At 47.0% G+C, this 25,843-nt stretch overlaps 1 protein-coding gene across 1 annotated transcript in view; it reads left to right on the top strand.

Moving 5' to 3' along the window:
• Positions 1-25,843, top strand: part of LOC128729318 (all trans-polyprenyl-diphosphate synthase PDSS1) — a 33,873-nt gene that overhangs the window by 1,734 nt on the left and 6,296 nt on the right. Inside the window, exons 2-5 of the mRNA XM_053822988.1 lie at positions 16,746-16,898; positions 19,074-19,213; positions 20,828-20,969; positions 23,058-23,147. Of these exons, the coding sequence (XP_053678963.1) occupies positions 16,746-16,898; positions 19,074-19,213; positions 20,828-20,969; positions 23,058-23,147 (525 nt within the window). The remainder of the gene's footprint in view (positions 1-16,745; positions 16,899-19,073; positions 19,214-20,827; positions 20,970-23,057; positions 23,148-25,843) is intronic.

Below are 25,843 nucleotides of genomic sequence, written 5' to 3'. Positions count from 1 at the left end.
AGAGAAAATTGAACTAGAAAACATCGGATAACAGAAGTGCTGGGTAGCGTAGCGGATGGCTTTACTGGAGGATAAGAAGAAATTCAGGGCCGACTGCAAGTGTTGTAGGGTTAGGATGTCTGAGAGCTAATGTAGCATACCACGTAGGAGCAAGACGAAGTGTGATGATGTTGAGAAATGGGAGAGTGCGAAATTGCTGCGATGCCACCGATGAAGGAACGGTGGAAAGTATCGCTTCCAAAAGAGAAATGTGAATCGTGAACCTGGAGAAAGCAATGGCAAACAGATACTTTGTAAATGCATGCGTATTAGTGGCCAAAGTCAACTATAGAAAGAGTAACAGAAGTAGTAGTAGCATTAGAAGTGGCGCGTCGTCCAACAAGCTAAAAGCGCTCTAATGGTAATGGCAGGGAGCTTTGCCAGGATGAGGTGTAAGCTCGTTTCGAAACTATCGAATCTTGATGGAAACCAAAACAGAGGGCTGGGAGTTTTATTTTTTAATTATGGGATGAGAGTTGAGATTTGGAATCGTAGGAAGATGAAATGAAGTCCGGTTGATGGATGTGTGTAGTATGAAAGTGGCTGATCAGCTGGTCTACTATCAACAATAGAGGAGGCTTCTTATATTTTTAAAACTGTAGAGGTCAATTTTCACTTTATAATTTAAAAGAGTCTATGAATTTATTACTATGAAATGCATATAGCTGTAGTGACCTGCAACGGGTGTGCTTGTGTGAAAAAGTGTTTAACAATATTCTTCAAAATTTACACCAGTGGTTCAGCGTGGTATTTTTAGTGACACATTACAGCTGGTGGACGTTTCGAAATACAGCGAGTGGTTCTTAGCAGTGAGCTTTTGGGCAATCTTTATTGTGAGTCTTTACTGTGTCTGCGCTTTCGAACGGTGCATGCGATCAGTAGCAGGGGTCAGTCGACATGCTGTCTACGCCTTGATCACACACCTTAAAATGCATGCAAAAAGATTGAAGGCTACGACTTCATCCAACTTCAACCATCAATCAACCTGTCTTCGTATTCCTTTAAAAGAGTTTGTCGCTGAGTGTATTATTCTATGAAAGCTAGGGTTGTAGAAACTACGTGAATTCTTCTGATGCTGTTACTCGAGAGCATTTGTTGACATAAGCCGTTCTTCAATTTCTTCTTGATCTTTTTTTTACTTGGTCATCTGGATTCTTTTTATATGGACCGTCAAGCATGGGAACGATGACGCCATGACTCTACCCGGTATGAACTATGGTCTATTTGTTGTCGCTCCAATGGACCCAAAATGCAATTGATAAAAAATAATGGATGGCTCTCTAGTCACAGAATTGAACCCATGGTGCCCCATCAAAGATATCCTGTGATCCAACTTAACGGACCTTACTCGAGGTCGTCGACCATTTCATAGCCGAATTTTCTTCGTACGCCTCGCGATCAACTCGCAATCGCCTAGCAAACGAAAACATCCGTTCAGAGTCGAATGATAGGCAGAGGTGGCGAATTGGTGAACATAGCTTCCAGTTTCAGAAACTGTAATCTTGGAGGACTATTTAAACCAGTATGTGTGTGTGTGTGAGTGTGTGTGAAAGAGAGAGAGATAAAGAGAGAAAGAGAGAGAGTGTGTGTGAGAGAGAGACACTAACAGATAAAGAATCAGAGAGAGAAAGACAGATAAAAAGAGAAAGAGAGAGTATGTATAAGTCAGCGAGCGGGTTTTCTCGCATAAACTATCGTCTTTGACATGCTTTAGTTTCTCAGAGGTCAGCGTCGGAGTAGCGGTACAATAAAAAAATAAATAAGAAAATCGCCCCTAGATCGCCCCGTCATTATCCAAAATCGATCGCGATGCAGCACCAACAGCGGTCGGGTAGTCACACGCGGCTAGGCTTTATGGATTGCCTTGGAAAAGGAAGACAAAATGACATTTGAAATCGAACGAAACCAGCTAGGTTGGATTAATCGTTGTCTCTTAGTTTTTGGGTCAACCCATAATGGGTTTGACCGTTGATCGCGAGTGCATGTCGAGAATGACAAGGTAGGAGCGCTTTTCGTATCCAAAGAAGAACAACCTGTTCCGACAAACTACGCAAAACTATGATTCTTAAAATGTCTAGGACGATCATTTTTAAATTTGCAGTTCATAGTTCAAAATTGATATTCTTAAAATTGTTGTGTGTAACCGCGTGAATTATGTGAAATCAAATATCCGTCAGGTTTGATTTTACATTAGGTTTTTTTTTATTTTGTTAACTATTTATGTTAACTAGTTATTAGGCGATACCTTTAGTTGTTTAGACGGGCACTAGAGAGAGTTCAAAAATGCAACTGCAGGAGATGCAACTGACCAGAGGCGATGTGCCTGTTATTGCATCTATGCATATGCTGCTACTGGTTGTGTGAGCACTTGCCGTTACCTCCGTAACTTGTGGAAGATGCGTGAGCTGCCCTCAAAAGGAAAATATCGCGAATCGGAGAGAAATTTGTGTACTACTCACCGAGAAAAGCTACGTGATTCGTTCGATGAGCGAGAGTATAAGTCCTACTCGAACGGGTTCGGGACTGGATTGGCTTCAAGACACCTGAACTATACCAACGTAATAACACCTGGACCATGTATCAAATGATCGCTAAGACGATGATGGTGATGGTGATGATGATGATGATGATGATGATGGTATATGAGAAACAGGTTCCAAAAATTTCTTAGCTGTTTTTTACATTTCTTTTCGGTTGACCTCAATGTTTGGCCTCATTTTCGATGAGAGGTTTGAACTTGCGCACGATATCTACACATTGCAGCTGTGCAGCGGACGGATATTTTTGCTCGATTCTAAAAAAATCATTCCAAAAAATCACTTCCTTGTCTAAATTGCAACCTAGACTAGTTTGAGGATCTATGATTGTGTATCGGTTTGTCTTTTTGCTACTTGAATACGATATTTGGAATGTTTAAATAGGAATTTGGAAATGAATGATAACAGATGATAGAAAAATACCTCACTTCATGATTCGCAACGTGAATGGTCCAAACTTGTTGACAACTGATCTTGGGTCGATGGAGGGATTGATGGAGTTTTTTGTTCGAGTCCCACATAACTTTGTTCGATGCAATAACGAACAGGTAGTCATATGAAATCAGTTCAAACATCGTGCTAGCAACGTCCTCGAGTGGAATGCATTGCGAACACTCAGTCCGCCCCTAAGTCTTTCCACCAGCGAAATGTATAAGAGCTCCATTCCATGCTTTCGGATGGATTCTCAGTGCTGAATTCATTGATATGCAACGTGTGCCGCTGAGGTCGACACTAGCAGCGAGAGCCTTGCTGGAGCTAAGCAGCCTATAAACGCACACGCCACGCCATGTCCGCCCACTTTCTCGGAATCAAGTTTTTAGGTGCGTTCAGGAGAAATTTCGGAAACTGTGCTACGGTGTTGCGATACACGTCGCTGACCCAGATAGGGGTCGACTATCGGGCCGGTCAGACCATACTCGGTGGACTCATGGGGAGTTGTGCAGCTGGTGCTCAGCTTTCGACAAAACTCGCCGCTGATGGCGCACTCATTTGCTTTCGGTTCAATTGGAGTATTGGCGCTGTTGGATCAGCTCTACATGTTCTTACATGGTGGATAAACCAAAGCTACTTTGAGAATCACCTTGCAAGGGTTTACTTCAACTATAATTCGTTGCCTGTTTTCTGTTCGTACACGCCCGTGACCTCAAAAGTTTAGCGTGAACGCCATTTTTACTACTCAATTTTCTAGTTATGGCATATGCTCGAGAGATGTATGGACGTGATTACATATGTTATGCATGACAAATGGATTGTTAAATACAGAGTTACAGAGTACGGAGTTTGTTTTGAAGACTGCGCTACGTTGAATACTAATGCGTACGACACTAGAGGCAGTAAGAAAACAAAGTGAGACAGTTAGTGAAACAATTCGCACGAAAGGGAATCCTGGTGGTAGCATAGCCTACACCTTCGGCTGTCAAAGTTTCGCATAATGTGAATTTTATCCCAGCTCATGGTGGGACCTATGAAAATTCGGTTGAGAGTGGCAGGATAAGAGACGATTAAGTATTCTCTCAACGTGACCTCCACAACAGTGTACCCCGTACCAGTTCTTGTGTCTTGTGTGAGATGGTTCCCCGTGAGGGAAGCTAGCGGAACGCCATCACGGATACGCGTTCATTGAGAATTTCATGTGAAGTGTCAATATTGAACGAGACACAATATTTGCCGCGGTCTAGATCCGGGGCGTAGTTGATGGTGGTGGAGCTGCTGGGTGTGCTTCGCACATGGCCGTGTTCCGCACATGGCCGTGTTCCGCACATGGCCGTGGAAATGATTCTTGCGCGGGAAGAAGGAAACCATACCGAGGGTCCAATCACAGCCCAAACGAAGATGCCGTTGAGGGTGGAGACAGGTACACAGCGTGAACTGTGAAACCGGTCATAGTAGGCAAGCAGGTGTTTGCACTAGCGCTGAGATCATGCTGTTTTAGCGCAACCCGCGAGGGGAGAGCGTCCAGCCGTGAAACAATTCCGATGACCATACACAAGTCCCATGTTCAGCCTCAGGCTCTATGTGTGCTAATTCACGAATGTCCAAAAAGCTGGCAGTCCCCGACAAAGGGTAATGTTTAGAAGGAAGCGGATACAGGGGGTGGAAGAAGCGCGATTCTCCCAACCACATAACCCGTTTTTGGCAATGGCATGTGAACGATACCTGATAAGTCCACCTTCCACGTTGCTAAACTGAAACAAGCCACAAAAAGAGGAGAGGCAGCGACAAACGGAATCTATACACCTGCAAAGTGGCTTTTAGCGAGGTGGTAAGTTTTTGGGAGGTCGTCGGAAAAAAGACACCGGTTTCCCCTTTGCCAGTGGTTGTTTCTTTTAGGAAGGTTCAGTGCAGGTATATCAAGCGTGCCTGAAACATTATGTCTGAAAAAATATTAAAAAACAAGATTCTAGCCTAGAGGCGGGTTGGGTCGCGTGGAGTTGGGATAATTTGCATAGTGTTCATTCATACTACTCTCCGAGGACAGTGTCCGTCCCAGGAAAGCGTACCCTTGCGAGGCGTCGGCCAATACTGTCACTGTCACATCGCTCATTCATAAGAAGGAAAGGGATAAAGAAGAAAATAAAAAAATGTTGAGTTTAAGCGGCAAAAAGGCGAGTACGAGAGACGCAAAGTAGCACAGATCCGGTTTCAAGAGAGTTTGGGGACGTTTGGATGAATGCTGCACTCCGTCTCAGACCCGTCGTCTATCCATGTTTGGAAGGACCCAACCCAACCCTCGTTAACGATAACTATTTTTCGCGTTCTTGGGCGCGGACGTCTTGTGGAACTATTTCTGAAGGGTTGTCCAGTGATCATGTTTCGAAAAAATCGAAAAAGTATTTGATGTGAAAACCCGGCTCCGAAGTAGTAGATGTCGTCTCGAATACCCAAAAACTAGGCAGTCGCTCCGTGTCTGTATGGTCTCTTTTATCTTCAAAATGTTTCATAATGTTCAAAATAGTTGAAAGGAAAAGACGTTGAAAAGGGATATTTAATTCTTGAAGCAATGTCCGGGAGGAGACCAGATTTATTAGTATCATTTTGACTTGGGTGACTCTGGGTGTGTTTGTCCACCTGTTCCTAGAGAAACGGGTAGCTGCTTAACATCTAGACTCGATGCATTAATGTATTTCGTAATCAAATCATTCCAATTATGATGCCCTTCGGGAATTTCCCGCCCGGGGAACGACGGTTTGCCCGTAAAAAGTCTTCGGAACACTAGTATGGACAAAAGGAGCTTATGATTCCTTTCACTTTTTGTGTCTGGTAGCCAAACCTCCCGCCTTCCATCTTGAGCAGGATATGGAGTGCTTGAAGTGGAGCGTGGGGAGATTTGGATAATTTTCGGCAGCGTCGCGGAAAACATCGGTTTATTCCGATGGGTGTTATCAGGTAGTCCTTTGCGAGCTTGTGCGTCATTAACCTGCCATACGGCATTAATTAAATGCGCAATTTGTATCATGGGAAATGAGATGAAATTATCGGTAACAATGAAACTGTAAGTTTTGTGGCAAGAACTCGGCCTCAAAGGCGCAGTCGATTGATGTGTCCATTTTAGTAAGGGTATAATTATTCATCCTCGAATTTTGAACTGTTTCTCTGAAAGTCATACAGCACCCGACTAGGTGGTCCGATTAAGCCAAGGGCAGCTGTATTGTTCCCCTAAACCACGCAAAATTATGCGTCGCTAATGATGCGTTACTTTTTTAAAGTTCAGATCAGCAAACTGCTGTGTTTTCATTGCGGGGAGTGATGACATCATGAGGAAGTAGAATTTCCTACAATAAATTCCGGCTAATGGAAGAATCTTAGTTTATACAATTTAGAACAAAACTGCTTTAAATACCAATTTATAGCGAGGATTGATTGCCGTAGGATATGTGCAATACAGCAGTCGGTTACAGTTGTATTAACTTAGCACCTCTTAGTTTAGAAATATTTATTTCAATGTTCATTTACGAGTAACAGAAGGTGCTATTAAATGGTGCGTTAGTTATGGCGGTATACTAGCTGCGAATAGACGATTTATTGTAACTGCCGTCGTAAAATGCCACTTTCTGGCTACCAATGCCTTTTGCCTGTCGCAACTCCCATCTGCATCGCCTCTGGTTCCGTTTGGAGCGTATATTGCGGTGTTTTACCGTACGCAGAGAAACAAATGCCTTTGCAGAGCGGCGCTTGCATTAATGAGCTTCTGCACACTGGACATCGTGTTGCTACGTCTTCTTGATTTTCCGGCGCTGGGCATGTTTCTTTACAACTAAGGTGACAATTGCTCAAAGCATGTATTTTACACGGCACTTTTATTGCCGCCACCTGAGGAGGATGTTATTGAATATGTTGCTGTCACCACTCGTAAAACGGAATCCCTCGGTTAGGCGTGTCATCGTGAAGGTTTGCTAGGTACTTTTTTTCAGGGCACGGTGAAATTGCAAGTTGATCATCAACTCTATCGAAATACGGCATGTCAATGCTCAGGTATGTAGATTAGAGTGTCAGCTGTTTCACCTTAATATTGCTTTTTCGAAAGTAGCAACATGTGTTTATCGTTGCTTAGCTTATAAGTTGTTCGTTTAAAGGGCCCACCAAGGAAGAATCTGGATAAAACAAACTGCTCGATAACATCTCCTATGTGCGAAGGCATGCACGTCGCCACACCGTCTCGTAGTTGGCGAAACACTTTGACTCGTCGAATCGTTTCGTCTCGGTGTGGCCCACTTGACAGTGGGCCATAACGGGGCTCGAGTTCGTTCGACCATGCAGGCAATGCTCGCCCATTCGACCACTTTTCCCGCACTACGAGGATTTGTATGTGTGTTGCAGCCAGAAGAACATTTCACTCTCGGAATTGGTAGTCGGAAAGTGTTCCACATGGCGGATCCACGACTTTCACTGATTTGTACATAGCTGAAGGTCGTTGGCGAGTCGGTGCTACCGCTCTGAACTAGGAACTTGCGCTTCGGAGGCCGGTGTTGGTGTCGTTTCCTAGTGAGGCCGTGGTGTTTCGCTTTGTTGGTCCGTGGAATGTGCCTCCTTCGAAAAAGGGCTGTAGGTGTCTTCCACATGCTGGGAAAGATATTTGCAACTGAAGTCATGCATCGGCTCCATGGAGCGCCTGACGTCTCTTGCGAACCGTTACGAAGAAGCGCTGCTCGAAGGCCGTTGACCAACCGATCTGCTGGTGCTCCTCCTTTGCCTATGGAGAGGGTTTCACCACAGACTGTTCACAGGTGAAGGTGCTGCTGCATCACGACAGCAGCGATACCGCTGCGCCGCGGAATGCAAGGCTAGCCGCATGTCACCGTATGTCACGACACTACGGCGCGGGTTTGCGATTGCATAAAGCACGCTCTCGCGCTAGAGGGATGAAATCGGCTTCCACAGGTCTCGGCCCCGTGGAGAGATTCGTCCCCTGGAGGTCGGTGCCGGGCCATAGCTCCTCCGACAGCTGTGGTTGGGTTTACTTTGTTGTTGTCATAAATTTTGTGTTTGTTTCTGTTTCGTAAACTCTATACCCCTACTCGGGAGCTCGCTGGCTTGCTGGAACCGGAGTTCGGAGTGTGTGTGTGTGTTCCCCTTGTGGAGTCTCTGTTCCGACCTACGAGTAAACTGCCCGGACCTGGTGCTTTGTTCCTCCATAGTCTAGGCGAAAAAGGGTAGATAGCAAGAAGCGAGAGTAGCTGAAAATTAATAATGCTCCCTGAGTCGGATGAGCGTGACAGAGCCCTCTCGAAGTGCGAACATTGCTTTGAGCTTTGCGCTAAGGAGGCACATGAGGCTGTGTTCTTGGATGCACTCCTAAATAAAGAGGACATCGAAGCTGTCACGATCGCTTGAATTGAACAAGCATCATGCAGCTGCTGGAAAGGTGCAATTTAGTTAGCCTTGAATAAGATAGATAGGAGGAGTAATGTGCTGAATCTTCAAGCACCACTTGCGTACTATTGCATCAATGTACATGTTGACCAATGCCAGGTTTCGGGTTTTGGCAAGGTATCAAGTTTATCAAGTCCAACAAAAGCAGAAGAGATTCCTATGAAGCGTGTAGCATGGAGTATGCCAAGTGCTGCTAACTTACTTCAGCTGGTTAGTATGTCTTTGCTATGCTTCCGTGCACAGCCCGGTGCGGATTTCATACGCCGAGCACGCAACCGAAAAAAATACGGAAAACCATGCACATCAACTCCTCCACACTCACGCGCATATCCGCACAAATCGACGCGAGTGTGTTTAGCTGCCAACGAACTCTCTCGCATGCCGAGAGCTTTCCGCGTTGGCTTTCTCTTTCGATGAATTCCAGCCCCAAGCACGTCACAGCTGGTTAGCTTGCGCGTCTAATCACTTTCTGCCGTATGATAGCGAAGGTTGTCTAGTTGCCTGTCGTCCGGGCTCTGTATTCGCACAACGATGGAGCTTAACTTCATTCGCTTCCATACCACGCGGGCACCGGAAGAAAAACCCACGCAACAAGAAGCCCTGTCTGGGAGAACGGCTGGCCCCGGAAATCTTGCTTCAATGTCCTTTATTTCGATTCGAACGAACCACTCGTTGCCCTGTGCTGTTGAAGCGCACTACTAGATAGATGCAAGACGATTAGATGTCCTTGTTTGGCCCTGAGCTGCATTATTGACGGTTTTGAAGTGCGGTTTGCCGCCATGGGCAGTGGGGTCGCAATTTGTAAACGATCGAATTTATGCGCCCACTTTTGTGTGTGTGTGTGTCGGTTGGCTTAGTAATTTCGGCAATGGCCCCCGAACCGTCATGTCTAAAGTCCAGGGTCTACCAGGTAGCGGCAAAAGCACTGACCTCCGCCCAACCGTTCGAGCCACGGGGGTACGATTGTCCGCCATTTGTTGATCCGTAGCCGTTGGAAATTATCGGACAGGGAGGGAGCTTAAAGTGGGCTGTTGGTGCGAGTTGTTGCATCCCTCCAGTGTAGGGGCTGTTTTCTTGAGAGTGCTTGTAATAATCTTTTTTTTGTCAATTACTTATGCTTTCGGAGCTTTTGGAGCCCCCGGATGTAGCTCTTCCGCGTTTACCAGCAGTCACGGTTGGTGCTGTTCGATCATTCGGCATAAATCTTTGCGCGCTTGTGATTGAGGGCCACGTGATCTGCCGGTGTCGTCTTGCTTTCATTTTCGCACCGCATGCGCTCATTGTTCCTCCATGGAGGATACGGAGGCCGCACAAGGAAGGTGTACTAGAGGTGTACGCCCGTTTCACACCGTTAATGAACTTGTCAAATTGCACGCACTCGGCTGATGCCTTTTTCTTGCTGCGCGAAGGATCATTAAATGGTAGTTAGCGAGGATTACCTCGGTGGTTTTTGGATTGCTATCGACGCTTGGGGACGACTGCCCCAAGTAGGTAGGTATAATCGGTGGTAGGTGACCTAGACCTCTCTGGCACGGGATGCTGTACTATGCAGCACTCCGTCGGCTTAACCTTGACTTCCGAACTCATCAGGGCAACGAGCCCACTCGTCGAATCTTGGGGATTGCTTGTGGAAATGTACGTAACGGAATACATTTCTCCATGAAGCTTGCAAGAATTCGTATTCAATGTTGTTTTCGTGCACTACGAAGGTGTTGGATAGTTGTTTGAATTATAATTCAGCGTTGGCAGTAAACCAGTAGTCGGTCTTCAGCCCGCATCAGCGTGTAGAGTTGCATAAACAGGTTGTAGTTCCAATTCCACTCGTTTTCGCTTTCGTTTGTTTAGAGAACGGGTGTTTAGAAGGCGTTAAGATCGGGTAACATCCATGGTAGCAATGGTCGGATATGGTATCGTATGTGAGCGATTTCGAGGTGGCTAGGGCAGACCGCAATGTGATATGCAAACGACTACCGCTTTCAAGAAAACAGGATTGCTCAGCCAGCCGTCTGCAGGTCGCCTCCATCGTTAGATCGACTCAGGTTGCAATTAAGTTAGCGAGTTGATACGCTTCTGACACTTTTGAATCTCGTCGTGCTTTCGAATATGCGAAAAGAATTAATCCATCTTGTATGTTAAACAGCTTGTTGACCAAGATTTAAGGTGATCACCGTTCCCAATGAAGTACCCTATAGTTTGTTGTGTTGTGGTAGAGCTTTGATTCACATCCTTTATGTTATAAAACTTGTCTATCTATATCCAGTTTACAAATGACGGTGTTTAGTAACAGGTTAAGGTAAGAAGCATCTATATGTAGATCTAGAAGAAATCTCGTAGCTTAAGCTATTCTTAGTGAGTTGCATTCTCCCCTTTTTTACCTAAGCTATTGGATGGCTCAAAAACCACCTCTACCATAGGCAGATAGATTCATAATGAGCCATTCCCAGACACGAGGCTGGCCCCATCTACACCAGCATATGGACGGCCTTCGATGTCTGCTACGCCTGACTGCTCGGGTTTTAATCCGGCAGGTTGGAATCCACGATTGCATAAGTTCACTCAAGTGTAATCGCACGACCAACTCCCATCCCGTGACCATCGCACTCGAGTGCTGATCGAAGCCCTCAACGCCCGGTAGTTTCGGGGCGAACGTTTTGCAAACGGGCGTGTACGCTTGTTTGCTGTCGCGCTCGAAAGATGAAGATAGCCGCATTTCGATGGCAGGATGTAGACGCATTGATCTCTCCATTGCTGGGTAGTCCACTATCGTACCCGGACGTTTCTTCAGGTTGGGCGAGGTTTGACACACGAATGTCAAGCATGGTAGGCAAACACTGAGATCCACAATCACATGCACTGGCTTCGTAGGCATAACGCCTTCGTCCGTTCGTGCTGATTGCTCGATTGCATGGCATCATCTGCCTTGAGCTTGAGTGTGGGGAGCGTGAGACACATATTTTATTGATTGTCTAGTGTCGGATAGCGTGAGGTGAAGCATTGATTCGATAGTAAAGTGTCGTGCCGTATGCACCAGACGTGACGGTATTTACCGGCTGCACCCTATAGATTATTGATCGATTTTAGCATATCCGATCTACTGCTTGATAGATGAATTGAGCTGAGTTGTTGGTTGGTTTCGCTGTCATCATGTGGACATGTGCTGGAAATTCGAACCCGCAGCCCGAGAGAAGCACCCTTAGGATTGCACTTGTTGACTGCAAAATGAGGTTGAAGTATATCGTCCTTTTCGCTATTGATTAAGTCGCTTGATCTAGGAAATGCAAAAAGTGAGGTGATTTGTGAAGGTAAAGTCTGAAGTGGGTTCAGTATAATCTTCAAACTCAGGTCGAATGTATGCTTTTATCAAATACATTTATTGTAGAAATCAACAATACATACGAAGCCAGAATCAAAGGGAAACTTTTAGGTTGTTTTAATCGTTTTGGGATCGTACTCATCATCGCTGAATGCTTAATATTTGCATTTACTTAAGTCTAAAATGCGAATAGCTTAATTTGGTCACTTGTTTGCGTTTCTGTCACTTTGCCTTACTTTTAAGTGGGGCTAGATCCCGAAAGTGATAAAAGCAATAACATTGGCTCTATAATTGACCTCAGCTCCTCTTCGCACCTCTATAAAATTTTACGTATCTTACATACCTTTTCCATTCTTCATTATTCCATCCCACGCAACGCTCTTCGACGTTGTCTACTTTTTCGAGTTGATCACTACACATCCGATGCCCCTCTAGGAGTTAGTGTTGCTGGTCAATTTAGCGTTTAGCTAAGGATAAGTTACACATCTTTAGATTGTATCTATTTCGAAGAATCCTTGATGACAAAAATAAAAAAAACACCTATTCAAGTGCCATAGCATGCTTGGTCGTGTGAAACCTCCATCCTAGTTGTAGCCATTTTGGCCGCTTTGACATGCTTCGAAGCGCCGTGCGGCTCGTTGATGGTCGACTATGCGGACTTTCTCTTTTCAACCGCGTGCGTGCCGTCTTCTCGTCCTCTCACTTATTTGGGACTTTCCTTTTCCTTCGCGGTTCGATAACGTTCGGCATTTCGCTTCTTCTCTATCCGTCTCGCTTTTTCTCTCTGTTATCGCACTGACAGACATGGCTAGGCACGCGTGCACAAAGACGCGGCGTTAAAATTATTAATCACGCGCACGAACGCACAATGGGGATATTGGTCCCGATCGAACCGCTGGAGTCAGGCCAATAACCGCAAAATGTGTGTACTATAAAGGGTATTTTTATGTTTTCCTCGGCAGGTGAGGCTCGAATATTGAACTGAGCGGTATTGTAGCTTTTGTAAGCAAAGAATGATTGAACGAACTCTGTAACGTAGCCGATCCAAATTGTAGCTTTCGTTCATGCAAATAAGCTATCAATTTACGCCAAGCAGAACGGAAGTGTCGCTGAGGAGCGCCTACGCAGTACTCAGCTATGCCCACCGAAATGGCTTCAATTACAGACGTGCGAAATTGCGTTATGACAGAGCACTACCGGACTTGCATCAGCTTTATTTGCCGTACGTTTTATTGCTTCCAATAGGGTTGTTAGCTTCCTCGCATGTAGCTAAGTAAGGAGGAAGCTCCACATTCGTCGAGCGCAAGATGCAGTATGTGCAACGAGCTAACGAGCTCTCGTTAACCCTTGCAGCTACCATTTTAGCAAAAAGCCACAACGATGTACAGTTGGCCAGGCGAAAGTGCTAAATTTCAGCTTTTAAGCTTCCAAAGATGGCCTGCAACGCTCCAAGGTGTGACTGAACACTGGCGGGAAAGTGCCAGTCAAATAAGCCACACTTGCCAAGTGTGCTACAATTTTGATGGAGTGACTGGCGGGTCTGAATTATAGCCCGACCGGGTGAATTTGGTTCCTTCTGACAAATGTCCGACTTTCATCAATCTTCGGTAGCTATATCGTATTTCTGATTTTGATGATGCAATCGAAGAAGCGTACATAAACGACTGGTGGTTGGAGATCACGAGACCTTTTAAGTGGTTGAGGAGTCGAGAGGAAATACCGTTGGATGACACGAGGTCAATATGCCGACACTGTCATTGAACGTCCCATCTGCATCTTTGATGAGTTCATCTGTACATAGTGACATCGACATCGGCACTTGCACATGGTATGGTTCAAGGAGTTGAAATAGATAGCATTTTTGTACACAAGACTCGTTTTTTTACAAGGATAAGTATGAAAACAGAACCTTTATGTTGTCCTTGGATTTCTCGTGAGCCAGAATCAAGCCGGTTTTTGGATGAATTATCAAAAAATCAATCACTTAAGATTGATGGAGATTTTCTTGAATGCTCCGGATCTCCGCATCGGTCTGATCCATTCCGCTATATCTCCTTCACTGGCATCGATCGAACTGTTTATTCAGTTGAATAGTTGGTTACTGAGCATGTTGAACCACGATCAGAAGAAATCCTTTCTACACCCGCTCTAACGTTGTGGAATGTGGGGTCTGTGGAGCAGAAACCGGTGGCCGACTGCTGCCTGCGCACGTAATGAGGCAAGTAGGGCATGTGCGTTTGCTGGATAGTCGCCAAGGCATGAGCTCAGGTGACCGTAAGAGCTGCGACTGGTCGAGAACGTTAGATGATATGAACCTGCGAGTGTAGAGCAGAAGAAGTGTTTGATGTATGCATGTAGTGGTTGGATTCCGCGCACGTACAAATCACAACACCGTCACTGGCGGTAACTTTAAAACCATCGCTACAACGCCTACCATACCACTCTCCCTTGCTCATTACATTTGGGTACGTTGAACAAGTCTTTTACGCGCAATTCGCCAAACTGGAAATACTAGTTTGCAAACGCCAAACCTATCGCTTATGCTTCTGTCTGAGGTTGCAGTTTTACCGCAGGACTTGCGCGAGATTATGCGAGATGGCACTCATTCGCGTCTCAGTACTAATCTTTGAGTAGACAATACCGACTACGGGTGATTAAACTTTTCCGACAGTAGCAGTTTGAAAACAAAAACATTTTCCAACTTTCTTTAATAAAATGAGTTAGTATTAGACACCCACACGTCCTGGATGTTTAGACCGGGAGACGGTGATATGCCTGGGGTTGCGATATGTTTGTGCGATAGAGTAATTACTCTAGAATTGGATCTACAGATGGCTGGTGGCAAATGGACTTTGCTCGTAACGTGTAAGGAGATGTATGATGTTTAAAATCGTATGGAAAATATAGGCAAAATTTTACATTTGTTTGATGCACATCCGGATTCTTTCACAAAACGACTTGATAATGAAGAGACGAGACAGAGGATAATAAATGATTTGTTTGACGCTGTAATATCTCGGTTTCCTCCGATTTTTTGGCATATATTTTGCACCCATAAACCTTCACTATCGCTCACTGACTTTCTTCCTCCTTATCATTCCGTCGGTGCACAGAGCTCCAAAGTGTGTGAAGCGGTTGCGTTTCATTGATCACTTGGCTACTCGTGTGGTCGGTAAAAGTTGAAACGTTACGTGTCGCCGTCGTAACACGCGCGACTGTCTTTTATTTCTTTTTTTTTTCTCATTTTATCTCTGTCTCTTTTTCTCAATTTGTGCCTATTTTTTTTCTTTTTTATCTCCCTCTCACGAGCGACCGAGGCTTTCCGTTCCCGCATCCGAAAAGCTCGTGGTTACTCAATCGTTGAACGTCATTGTCATTCGACTGGGTGTGCACTCGCTTTTCGCGTTTTCGCTCCCACGTTCCACGCAGCGTAAGGAAGAGGAGCTGTGGGAGGGATGAAGAAGCGATTTTTTTTGGCTTTGATTGTTGGCTTTGAAACCTAAACCTTAAGGGGCCTTATCGACTTAAAGAGGAGAATTTGTAGTACATATTAAAATGCGATGTGTAGATATAGATACTATTGAAGGTACTAATGACACTTACACAAGGTCTAGTCATTGTTTTGTATGTGTTATTCACTCCCACTCTATTCTTTCCCCCTATTTCTTTTTCTTTTATCTTACCTTTCTTTTCTCTTTCTCTGATTTGCGTTTAGTTTACAATTTATTCGTTTAAAAGCGTCTTCAATTATATCTGAACTTGCTACATGAATGGTGATCCTAATGAGTTGAAATGATGCTGTACTAAAATACAAGCATTTGCTTCCTTTGTTCTCGAGAGGCGCGTTGACAATCTCTAACGTAGCGAATGAATCTAACGGAATGTTGTGGAATAGTGGTGTGCCGATGCGACATATTACCTGCTCGCACGACCCAAGGTTAGGCTCCCTGGGGGCATATGTTGAGCCCCGACTCAAGGCAGACGGGGCAACTAATAATGTCTGAAATGTATCTGCCTTCAAACTTGCTAGCAGGTGGCCCACCGTCGGTCACGCAGGTGGACATGCCTGAGTAGAAGAGAGATTAACAAAATTCAACGAAACAGAACCAAACTATCGCAGGAAGATCTTGGCGGTCCCATTGCGGTCTGATTTTACGATACTTCATACCACTGGCCGACGCCGTAAGCTCCTGCCCGGTGCGTGGAGATTCTTTTTAATGTATCTGGTCTAGTCATAAAACGAATAACATGCTGTTGGTCTTCGGAGCTTGTTTGGAATTTAGAGATGTATCTCGCCACAGTTTTCTCCAGTCCTCTCCTCTATACTTATTTACCGTGGATCTTGCCAGCTTTGGAATTCTAATCGTTTTAGGATGGATTCTGTTTTCTAGCTTGAACTAGCTTTTCTGCTAGAAACTATCATCTGATAGTTCTTCTATGCATGTCGCAAAAATATCCCTCTAATTGATGCAGGTCAGAAAAGCTTATTCAAAGTTACAATATAAATGCACTGGACTGAACATTACAACCGGTGTTGGACAACCAAAAAGATATCGAAACAACTGCTGGCTACCATACTAAACATCGCGAAACTTAATATTCCATTTAATTGTTCATGCAATGGTGGGTTTTGCAACTCCAGTCAGCCACAATAAGAGCATTTAATCGCATGTCTATCGGTCGCAACTATAAGCGTGTGAATGTGAATCCATAATGAGATGTTTGCCCATTTGATGATTGGTTGTAAGCAGCACCAGTTTGGGTAAAATAGAAATCATCCTCACTAAAATTCGCGGCCGTTGCGAAAGTCTAGTGCTGAAGGAGGCACAGCACGACTGTTAATGAGCTATAAGGTTTTGATTCCCCATGGCTAGAGTATCTTTGGTTTTGAAATTAGTATTAGATTTCATAGGTCTTGTTGCATCATACACTAGCATACCCGTTCTTATATTTGTCTTTCTTTCTGTTATTTTGTCTCGAATTAGAAATGCAGCTCAACGGTGAATCTGCATCCATGTATGCGGGGATACAGCTCCGTGCACACTCAACAACCGGCTGGACCGATACGGGAATACAATATCGACCCATACATTTTGCTGGAGGACGAGCTGAAATACATATTCGAGGACATCAGGCAGGTAAGTTTGGGTACGGTACATAGTTTCTAGAGATGTTGGTGATCCTTTTACACAGCCGCTGCGCATATTCGAGGTACTCGATTCTCATTTTATCTCGTTTCGACGCTCACGAGGCGTAATGGCTACACGGAAACAAAAAGAAAGCTGTCCGATTGCCAGCCTGTCGATTATCGCGCTTTTCTGACACAGCGAAAGCACGCTATTCGCATTGCCCCACCATTTATCGGTAAATAAAGGAAAGCGCTCGAAATGCGAATGCCAAACTCACGCGCTATGCCTAATTTGCCACTTTTATTGTGAGTTAATTGCGCCGCGGTTTATGGCCATGGGCCAGTGCCGTGATCTCGCGCAGTCTGGGCAGATACTCGTGCATATCAATTACGGCATCCGTGCGATGCTCCAAAATCGCAATGGACGTGCTGGCACTGGCGGTGTGGCTACAATAATCGATTGAGTCGATGAGCCGGATCGGCGCATGCATAGTTCGAAATTATTTCTGCTTTTTATCGTTGTGTTCATGGCCAGAATCTGTGCCGGATCGTGGGCCGTCACCGGGGTTCGTTTCGCCAAGCGCTCCATCATCATCGGGGCCCGTTTTGGGCAATAAAAAAATGGATGTGGCTCGGGCGCGTCCGGATTTCTCACATCAAAATTTCATTGACAGTGGCATCACATTCCGTTATGCGCGTCTTGATTGACTCAGGCGTGGCTGAAGATGCCACAATACACTCACGCACATCGCGGAAGGGGTTGATTTTCATAAACGAAAACGACGCACCGCGCTTCGACATTAGCCAACGAGCCAGCGCTATCACCGTCCGCGCCGAGAGCACGTCTTCTGCAAGGGAAATAGCTGACCAGCAGATGGGCCTGTGAGGGTCGGGTTTGGCAATCGGCACAGTCCGATTTCGGAACGGTGACTCGAATTGGGACGATTATTAGCGAGACACGGCATCGGCCCCGATGAGACGCAATCGCGCTTTGGAGCCTTTTGAGGGTGAGCCGGTTTGGTACCAAGGCAGAAGAAACGCAGCCTCACGAGATGGCGAGTGTTGAGCAAGCGCATCCTTCGGTTTATCATGCCCGGTTTATCGGGTTTATCAGCGCATCTTGTGCGTGTGTGGGCTGGGTGGATTGGGAAGGAGGTTTGTCGATGCATTCAGGCAGCTCACGCCGAGTTGATTGGTCACCTCTGACGAAATGATGTCCTTCAGCGGGTGAGCAAGGTGATTTCTACCGCTCGATCACGTCAGGAAACACTCAGCTGTGGTGCGCGAGAAGATGCTTTGCCTAATCTTCTCATTATCCCGTCGGGGACGCAGGATCGTTAAAGGGATGGATCCGCCACGGTCACCTATTGTGCTGAGCTGATTGAGAAGAAATCGTGCTTTGTTTAATTTTTCATCCAAAATGACTCGTGAGCACGCTCCTCTCTGAAGAAGGAAATGCAACGCGGCGAAGGAGGGGCCATTTCAACATGTTGTGTTCGGGTGTGGTCCAACCGTAAGTTGTCACACCGACTAAGCCTTCAAGCGACTGTTTACGTTGGAATTTTGGATAAGCCCGCTTCTGCCCGCGTCTATATCAAGATGAGGGTCGACGAGCAGTGGTGCCAAGGTCTCGGCAAGTTAAGAGAGCTAAGACTCTGAGATCATCGCGGAAGGGCGCGGTTGCAAAGCGTGCCCATCGTAGACGTGACACTCGCACCAGCTGTTAGTCGACTGCTAGTGTTAATCCAACGGTTGTGAATTCCAAGATCCCTATCTGGTATGGACATGGTTCTCCTCGGATATTCCTGGATTTTCCCAGAACATTATCATGGAAGCGTGAATTGAGCTACGAAACAAGATCGATGACGCAGAGTATCTGCCCAGAGGGCTGAATAGGGTTTTAACGAAGCGGGGATGTCCCAGGGCGTCGGCCTTGAGCCGGGTCTTCGCACTTTCCCAAGCATTGCGGCATCCTATTATTGGACATTTATCGGGGATTCCCCATGCGAGGTACCTTGACCCGCGGGAAGTCCGGCGCAATTATGTTCCAAGAACGCGAAAAGAAAGGCAACAAGCTGATGTACCTACTCTTGACGGGCAGCTCGTTTCGTGGTGTTTCTTATTGCTTCAATCAGACTCCGTTCACTCACCGCTCCATTCTGTCTGTTCCTATCTTCCCTTGCAGGAGATCAGCCGCGCGACAAATCACCAGGAGCTGAACAAAATTGCCGTCTACTACTTCGACGGGCAGGGCAAAGCGTTCCGGCCAATGGTCGCGATGTTGATGGCGAAGGCTCTCAACTATCATATGCACAACGAAAACAGGTATGCTAGCTGCGATAAGAACAAAATAACACACACGCCACGGACCTGACCGAACCCGGATGGGAGGGTCCATCTGACCGTGACTCGTGACCGCAGGTCAGTGGCTTGATTCGCGGTCATCAAGAGGGCAGAAAGATGCAACGCCTCCAGCAGGTCGCGGTTCTGGGGAAGAGCATACACCGACCGAAGGTCGACTGGAATGGGGTTCGAGTGGGGGTCTTGAGGTGTTGGTATTCTACAGAAACCGTCAACCGGACCTCGGTACCGATCAGCTGCACTTTTCTTCCGCCAAGTTGATGATCCTTTCCGATAAGCTCCAAGGACATTGATTGACGTCAATGCAGGTGCAGTCATCCCGTGGATTCGACGACCCGGATGGGTTCTTGACGTAAATGCCAGGCTGGCAACCCACGGGTGGGGGCCACGGCTGCGTGGGTCTTCTGCTGAATCTTCTCTATCGCCGGTAGAACTGGTCACCGTAGGGAAGAGGCTTTTACCTAAATGCGGGAGGTCCGAAACGACCGGTCGCGATATTTCGCGCATTTGCAGGATTCGCTAAACCGGTATCGGATTCGTTGGCTAAATCAGGTCGAAACGGGTTTCTTTAGTTTTTCGGGTGTTTCGAAGTTATTTTCGGCATACTTCGGGTGGGAATTTAGCGGCCAATTAGGCGAGCCCGCTTAGAACAGGGACCGATCGTAGCGTCACAGGGATATTGGCGTTGGTTTATGGTGGCCCGCTCGGTTTACAACAGGCCCACTCTTAGTCCTGCGGGTGCGGCCGGTGTGCAGGGTCCGGCCAGGGGGGTTCATGCATATTCATGGGGCGGTTCAGGGCCTGCAAACAAAACCACGTTCGATCGCATGGCCTGGGGACGATAAATTGCCGGCCGAAAGCCGGACGCTATCGAGTGAGCTGTGAAAAATGCTTGTACCTTTTGGGAATGTTGATTGGGCGCGAGGTGCGATTGGGTGAAGGCTCGAATAGAAGGCGGGCTGTGAGGCGTTGACTCGGCAGTGCTGCTAGCCACCGCTTCACGTCAGAACAGCTTTGGCCTAGCTGTTGCCATGCGAGAGCACGCGGCAACTTTGGCGGTGTTGTCCAGAAGATTCTTTCATAGGAATTAATATTCATATTTATGGGCATCTTCAGGTGGAAAAGCCTCGAGGCGTTTTTTTTTCTCTCGACCTGAGCCTTCGCCCTCCTTGCCTGCCTAAAGGTCCGTTGGTGGAGTTACCATTTGCATAAACCTTTCAATAACTGTGGGGCCACGCGGATCTCTTGGCGGTTCGGTTTCTTTCTTTTGCTCCTCATTCATCTTCATTTCGGTCCGTTGGAAGTCGGGCGGGAGTTGCTAAATCAACCAGATTTTTGCATTTTCAACCATCTGGGATGGCTCAGGTGGCCGCAGCTCGATAGAATGTTGGTGATGCGACAGGGAGCCAACGGAGAGCGCTGTTGCCAACTCTCGTAGTACTATTAAAGCTTTCTAGCAACAGGTCTTTCTAGCGTCTGGTTGGGCTTTTTGTCGTAGCGTGGTACTACCGTTTTCCATTTTCTGCATTGCTCTCGGACTCATGTGCTGTTTGTTTTCTTCTTTTATGTCCGTTTCAGCAACATAGTGAACGCGCAGCGACAGATAGCGATGATTTCGGAAATGATTCACACTGCCAGCCTAGTGCACGATGACGTTATCGACCAGTCGTTCGCTAGACGAGGCAAACCAAGTGTCAACGTGCTATGGAACCACAAAAAGGTAAGCCACCCTGCGGGATTTTAAAACCCTTTTTCCCCAATTCCTAACGCGTAGATTCCAGATGTCTGAGATGTGAACTTCTCTAATCCCGTGGTATGTTTCTTGACGTCAGCGAATTGGTTCGATTAAACCGTCCGAAATTGCCAGCTTCAAAAAGCCATTCTGGGATGTCTTGGCGTGCTGTTTTTAGATTTGTGAAATTTTCTGGTTAATCCAACACCACGAAAAGCAAGCCGTCGTCCTGCCTGACGTCAATCAGTTGTTTTGTGGCTGACATTCTCGATCGGTGAGTGATCGAAAACCTCAGAAAAGCTGCCGCCAGAAGGTCCGTGATGTCCACAAGCCGGCGGTTGGCAATAATTCAAATTAAAGAAATAATAAAGCACACACAAAAACACGCGCACCCGTCCAATGCTGCTCCCGGTGGGGTTTGCGTGACGGTGAGCTCCACAGCTGGCTCCTGCCGCGGGCGGCTGCGTGAAAACATACGCCAACAATCGATTAACAGCCGAATCGTGACCGCAATACGGAAACGGAAGCAATCGGCACTGGATGGGGCGCTGCAATAGCTCGCCTAGGATGTGTACATGTGTAAGGAATTAGCAAAATGCGCGCCCGTTTGCTGCTCAACACTCGGTACGTTTGAGCGCGCGAGATGGCAATTAAGTGCCATTCGTTTGGTATTCTTCGTGTGGGCACCTCGAGCTGTGGTGTGAGATGCGGATGGGGTATGCTGACCTTGGAGGAGCTTGCTTCTGCGGCGACTGGAGCGATGGGATGAATTCCATCCACATCCGCGAGCACCTTCACGCGACGGAGGACGACGGGACGAAGTCTTTTGTTTTGATTCCAAATTGCAGCAAGCGATACAGCCACAGCCCTGTGTATGTTGTGTATGTGTTTTCGTTTATTAATAACCTCTGCAGCAGTTGAAGGTAGTTCACGGCGTTTGATTACTCGCGAAATGGCGTCGTGTTTGGAGTTGCTTCAGCAGCGCATTGCTGGTCCTTGTAGTGTAGCTTTTGGTTAGACGGAGAAGCTATTTCATCCTAGCCCGAAGTTGACATGCAGTTGTTGCCCTTCCAACAGCTGTTGTCCTGACAGAGCGCGTGCCGAATCGATCGTCAATTGGGTCCTTTTTCGGGGAAACGTTCAACCCCAACTCTTGGAGCAATTGCAATTGGATCACGCTGATGGTCCGAACAGAAATTGAAACAATAGCACGGGTAGAGATCGAAACGATTTCGCGCAGGCGTTAAAAGCCGCTGGAAAACGGCACTACGTGAGTCGCCTGTTTGCATACCGAGCGTGTTGCTGCAGGTGTTCGAGCTCCTCCTGCCACAGAGTCGATGGTGCGAAGTCCCAGAGGGCGTGGGAGCTCGAAACCGCGCCCGGCGGGAAGAAAGTGAGTTTACGATCCATTGTAATTTGCTGCCCGTTATTTCGATGCCGTGTTGCCCACGTGAACAGTGGGCGGAAGGTCTCCCGAGGACGGCAGTTCCATACGCGCGTGAGTGTGTGGCGTAATGTAACCGGACAGGTAGCCCGACCAGACCGATACGATCGCAATGCGCCCGGCGTTCCATGGCGAACGTCACCTGTTGTCCGGAAGGAAAGCGCTGACACGCACGCCGTGCTGGAGCTTTCGAAAATGAGTAGAGTCGTTGGTAGAGGCCACTGGCGCGACACGTCCGGCAGGACGAGCGTACGATCGAAGTGCGTATTGATGCCCTCAAACCGGGCGGTCTGCCTGGTCAATGCGCATTCCATCCCTGTTGCTAGGGGAGCGGTGACGCGGTGGTTGGCGGGGCGTGCCCTTTTCTTCCCTGCTTGGGCTTCCGACGGTGAGGGCAGTATTACGACCTTTAACTTTTTGGCATCCTTGCGGCGTTGTTTATCCTTTGCGTTCGTTTCATCATCCGCCTGTTATTTAACATATCGGTCGTGCTTTCGCGGGGCCTTTTTCTTGTCGTTTTTTTCCTCTTCTTTCTCTCGCTTTATTTCTTTTCGTCTCCCACCCCTATTTTGCGGGATTCGCTTGCCACATTTTTCATCAGGCCACGTTCTCCTCTCTTACGTGCTCCACAGGTGACGCAGGCCGGTGACTACATCCTTGCCGTCGCCTCGATGCTGCTGGCCCGCCTGAAACACGACGAAGTGACACACATTCTCAGTCAGGTGAGTAAATGCTTCGTGGGCTTATTTGCTGGGCTCGAAACGCGGATTTGAATGTGACCGATTGGCTTTTTGGGACCGGAAATCGATACAGTGCTCACGCGCTCTCTGTCGCTTAGATTGCCTTGATTCATCTCGCCGTCTGCAGCATCTGATTGAAATTTATGTGATAAATGCACCCGATGATAAGTCGAGGGAAAATAGATAAAGAGTGACGAAGCGCACAAAGTGAAGCGCGTGCGTGAGCGAGAACGAGTGAGATGAAGCCCGGGAGCTAGAGTGAGGAAGAAAGCCCAACGTGGGGCGAGTATGCGCGGTGTGCGACATCTTTGAATTTTGTGAAAGTTGCGTGACAGCCAGCAGCAGTATGCGAGTAAACAACTTGCCGATGCTTTCCGCCTGCTTCAGCTCCCACCTTCATCACTCCACATTAGCGCACTCAACAATGCGCGCGCCCGCGAGAAAGCTTTCCTCTGGCGACCGATGCGCGCTCCTTTTCGGCTTTTGTCGGAATTGTCTGGCCCGCAGGCGATGAGCTGTTGTTCTTTTTGGGCTCCCAGCACTCCTGCTGATTGCAATCTGATTACGGATTTGGCTGAATCCTCCGCGTGCCCTGGCCACTTTCTCGCGATGATGGCGTGTTTTTTAAAATGAAACATGTTGAGCTATATCTGCGCGTTCTACAGACCATTTTTGCATATGAAGAGGGCTCATCGGAGTCATCGGTGTTTTTCATGACGAGACAAACGTGTGATAGGATCTTTTTTTTTCTACCATAGTGGTAAGCTGTGCCGCTGGGTTTGAAATACAAAAGAGATCGGTGGCACCAACCTTATCGCTTTGTGCTTTGGAAATGCTAATCAGTGCGTCTGAAGAAGCTGTTAATACATTTTTACAGGGCCTCATATAACGAAATGTAAGTCTTTTAAATAAGCAAGCAGAAAGCAGACGAACGTGACCCAAAAGACGGTTCAGCTTTATCTGCGATATGGTTGCCTTTCTCTTGCTCTTGCTGGGCTGGAACACACAACTTCACTGTGAGAATGAACGTGAAATGAAAGTCTTATCAAATTTTTCAATAGTATAACATTTCGATTTTATGATTGCCTGCGGCGAAGCAAATTTCCGAGCTTACTGGTGCAAGGATCTGCCTCAGGGATGGCTGAACGAAGCTCGAGGAATTCAAAAAATGTTTAAATATGGCGACTGGCTGCGAGCACGACTCTTTGCCCTTCACTTTTGCGCGCGCTGACAAGCGGGCAAGTATTTTCACCACCTTTCTTTGCGCTGCTTCTTTTCTTGCGTCTGCTTGCTGCGTCTCTCTTTCACTTTGTTGCGAACTGTTGATAGCAACACGAATTTAATGGTACGAAAAGAAACCAAATGCTGTATTTTAGCCCGCGGAAAACTGGAACGAAATCTCTTGCGTTCTTCTTGTCGAAATCGAGGTCAGATTATGGCACATTCTTGCAAGAGTATCTGGATGTTCACTAAAAACTAAAAATAAACAGATTAGGTCGCGCATTTTCATCGAGCAAGGCTCCAGATCATACGGACTAATCATACGGAATTTTCTTTTCTCCCGCTTAGTGTCACTTTTCCCGACTGTGTCTTTTGAGTCGTTTTTTGGCCCAGTTTCATGACCGTGTACATTCGATACAGTTATATCATGGCGAATCGAATTAACCAATCGCTGGCGAGCCTCGAGGGCCAAACGAGGGTGTAAAAAGAAGCCCAAGCATGCCCCATCGTGCTCGAGTTTCGATCCCATCGTTGCAGGCCGAGAGCCCCGAGAAGCCGCGCCATAATCACTCGTTACAGTGCGCAGCATTATGCGCCGTGTGGTACTAGGTGTACCACTGAAATTCACCTGCCGATTTCAGTTACCTTCGATTGGGTTCGGACACTCGATAACGCCTGCGTGCGCCACGAGGGATGCGTTATATTAGGCAAGTTGGTGTTGATTCCCTCGGCATCGCCATTTGCAGCCAGTTGACGTTTCATAATTATGCCGCATTTTGCGGCTTGCGTTTGCCTAGCCACCCGATGTCATGCAAAGGAGAAAGTGGGGAAAACAGTGCGTTGTAGCGCCGGCCGCATATGTGATACAAATAAATTAATTTCACAACCATTTGGAACCGCATCGCGGTGCACCGCAGGGCGGCGGTGGTGATTAGTGCCATTACCGCCATCGGCATTGGAAGGTGTCGGTGTTGTACCTCCTTGTTTTCCACCTTCCGGCAAGATAGAAGCGTTAAAAAGCATTTTCACTACGTAGTGAAATACTACGTAGGTGGAAAAACAGGATACAAAAAAAGCCATAATTCGCCTTGTGTTTTCGGTGCAGGTTGTTTTTTTCATACACACAGTGGCTCAGCTGATGGTGCAGGAAACGGTGTAGGTGAAGAGGCTGATAATGTGTGCGCTTTGTGCACGCACTGACATAGGTGTGGGCTCATGTACCAACCTCGGCATCCGCAATGGGATCTGTCTATAGGAATCGAAAGCGCTCGACGAGTCATCAAGCGACGAACCCGAACGATGGGTCACGCATCACGGATGACGCACAGTTTGTGGTATGCGTATTGCAAATCCGTGCGAATGTAGATGACATTTGATGGATTTCTCCGATTGTGGTCGAATCTCCTGTCGGCACGGACGCTGTCCCCATCTTAGTTCGTCGGCCGGTCTGTGAAGCG

Source organism: Anopheles nili, chromosome X, assembly GCF_943737925.1.
Source record: "Anopheles nili chromosome X, idAnoNiliSN_F5_01, whole genome shotgun sequence".
Lineage (NCBI taxonomy): Eukaryota > Metazoa > Arthropoda > Insecta > Diptera > Culicidae > Anopheles > Anopheles nili.
The sequence above is the reverse complement of the archived record's forward strand: the minus strand, read 5'-3'. Positions and strand labels throughout refer to the sequence as shown.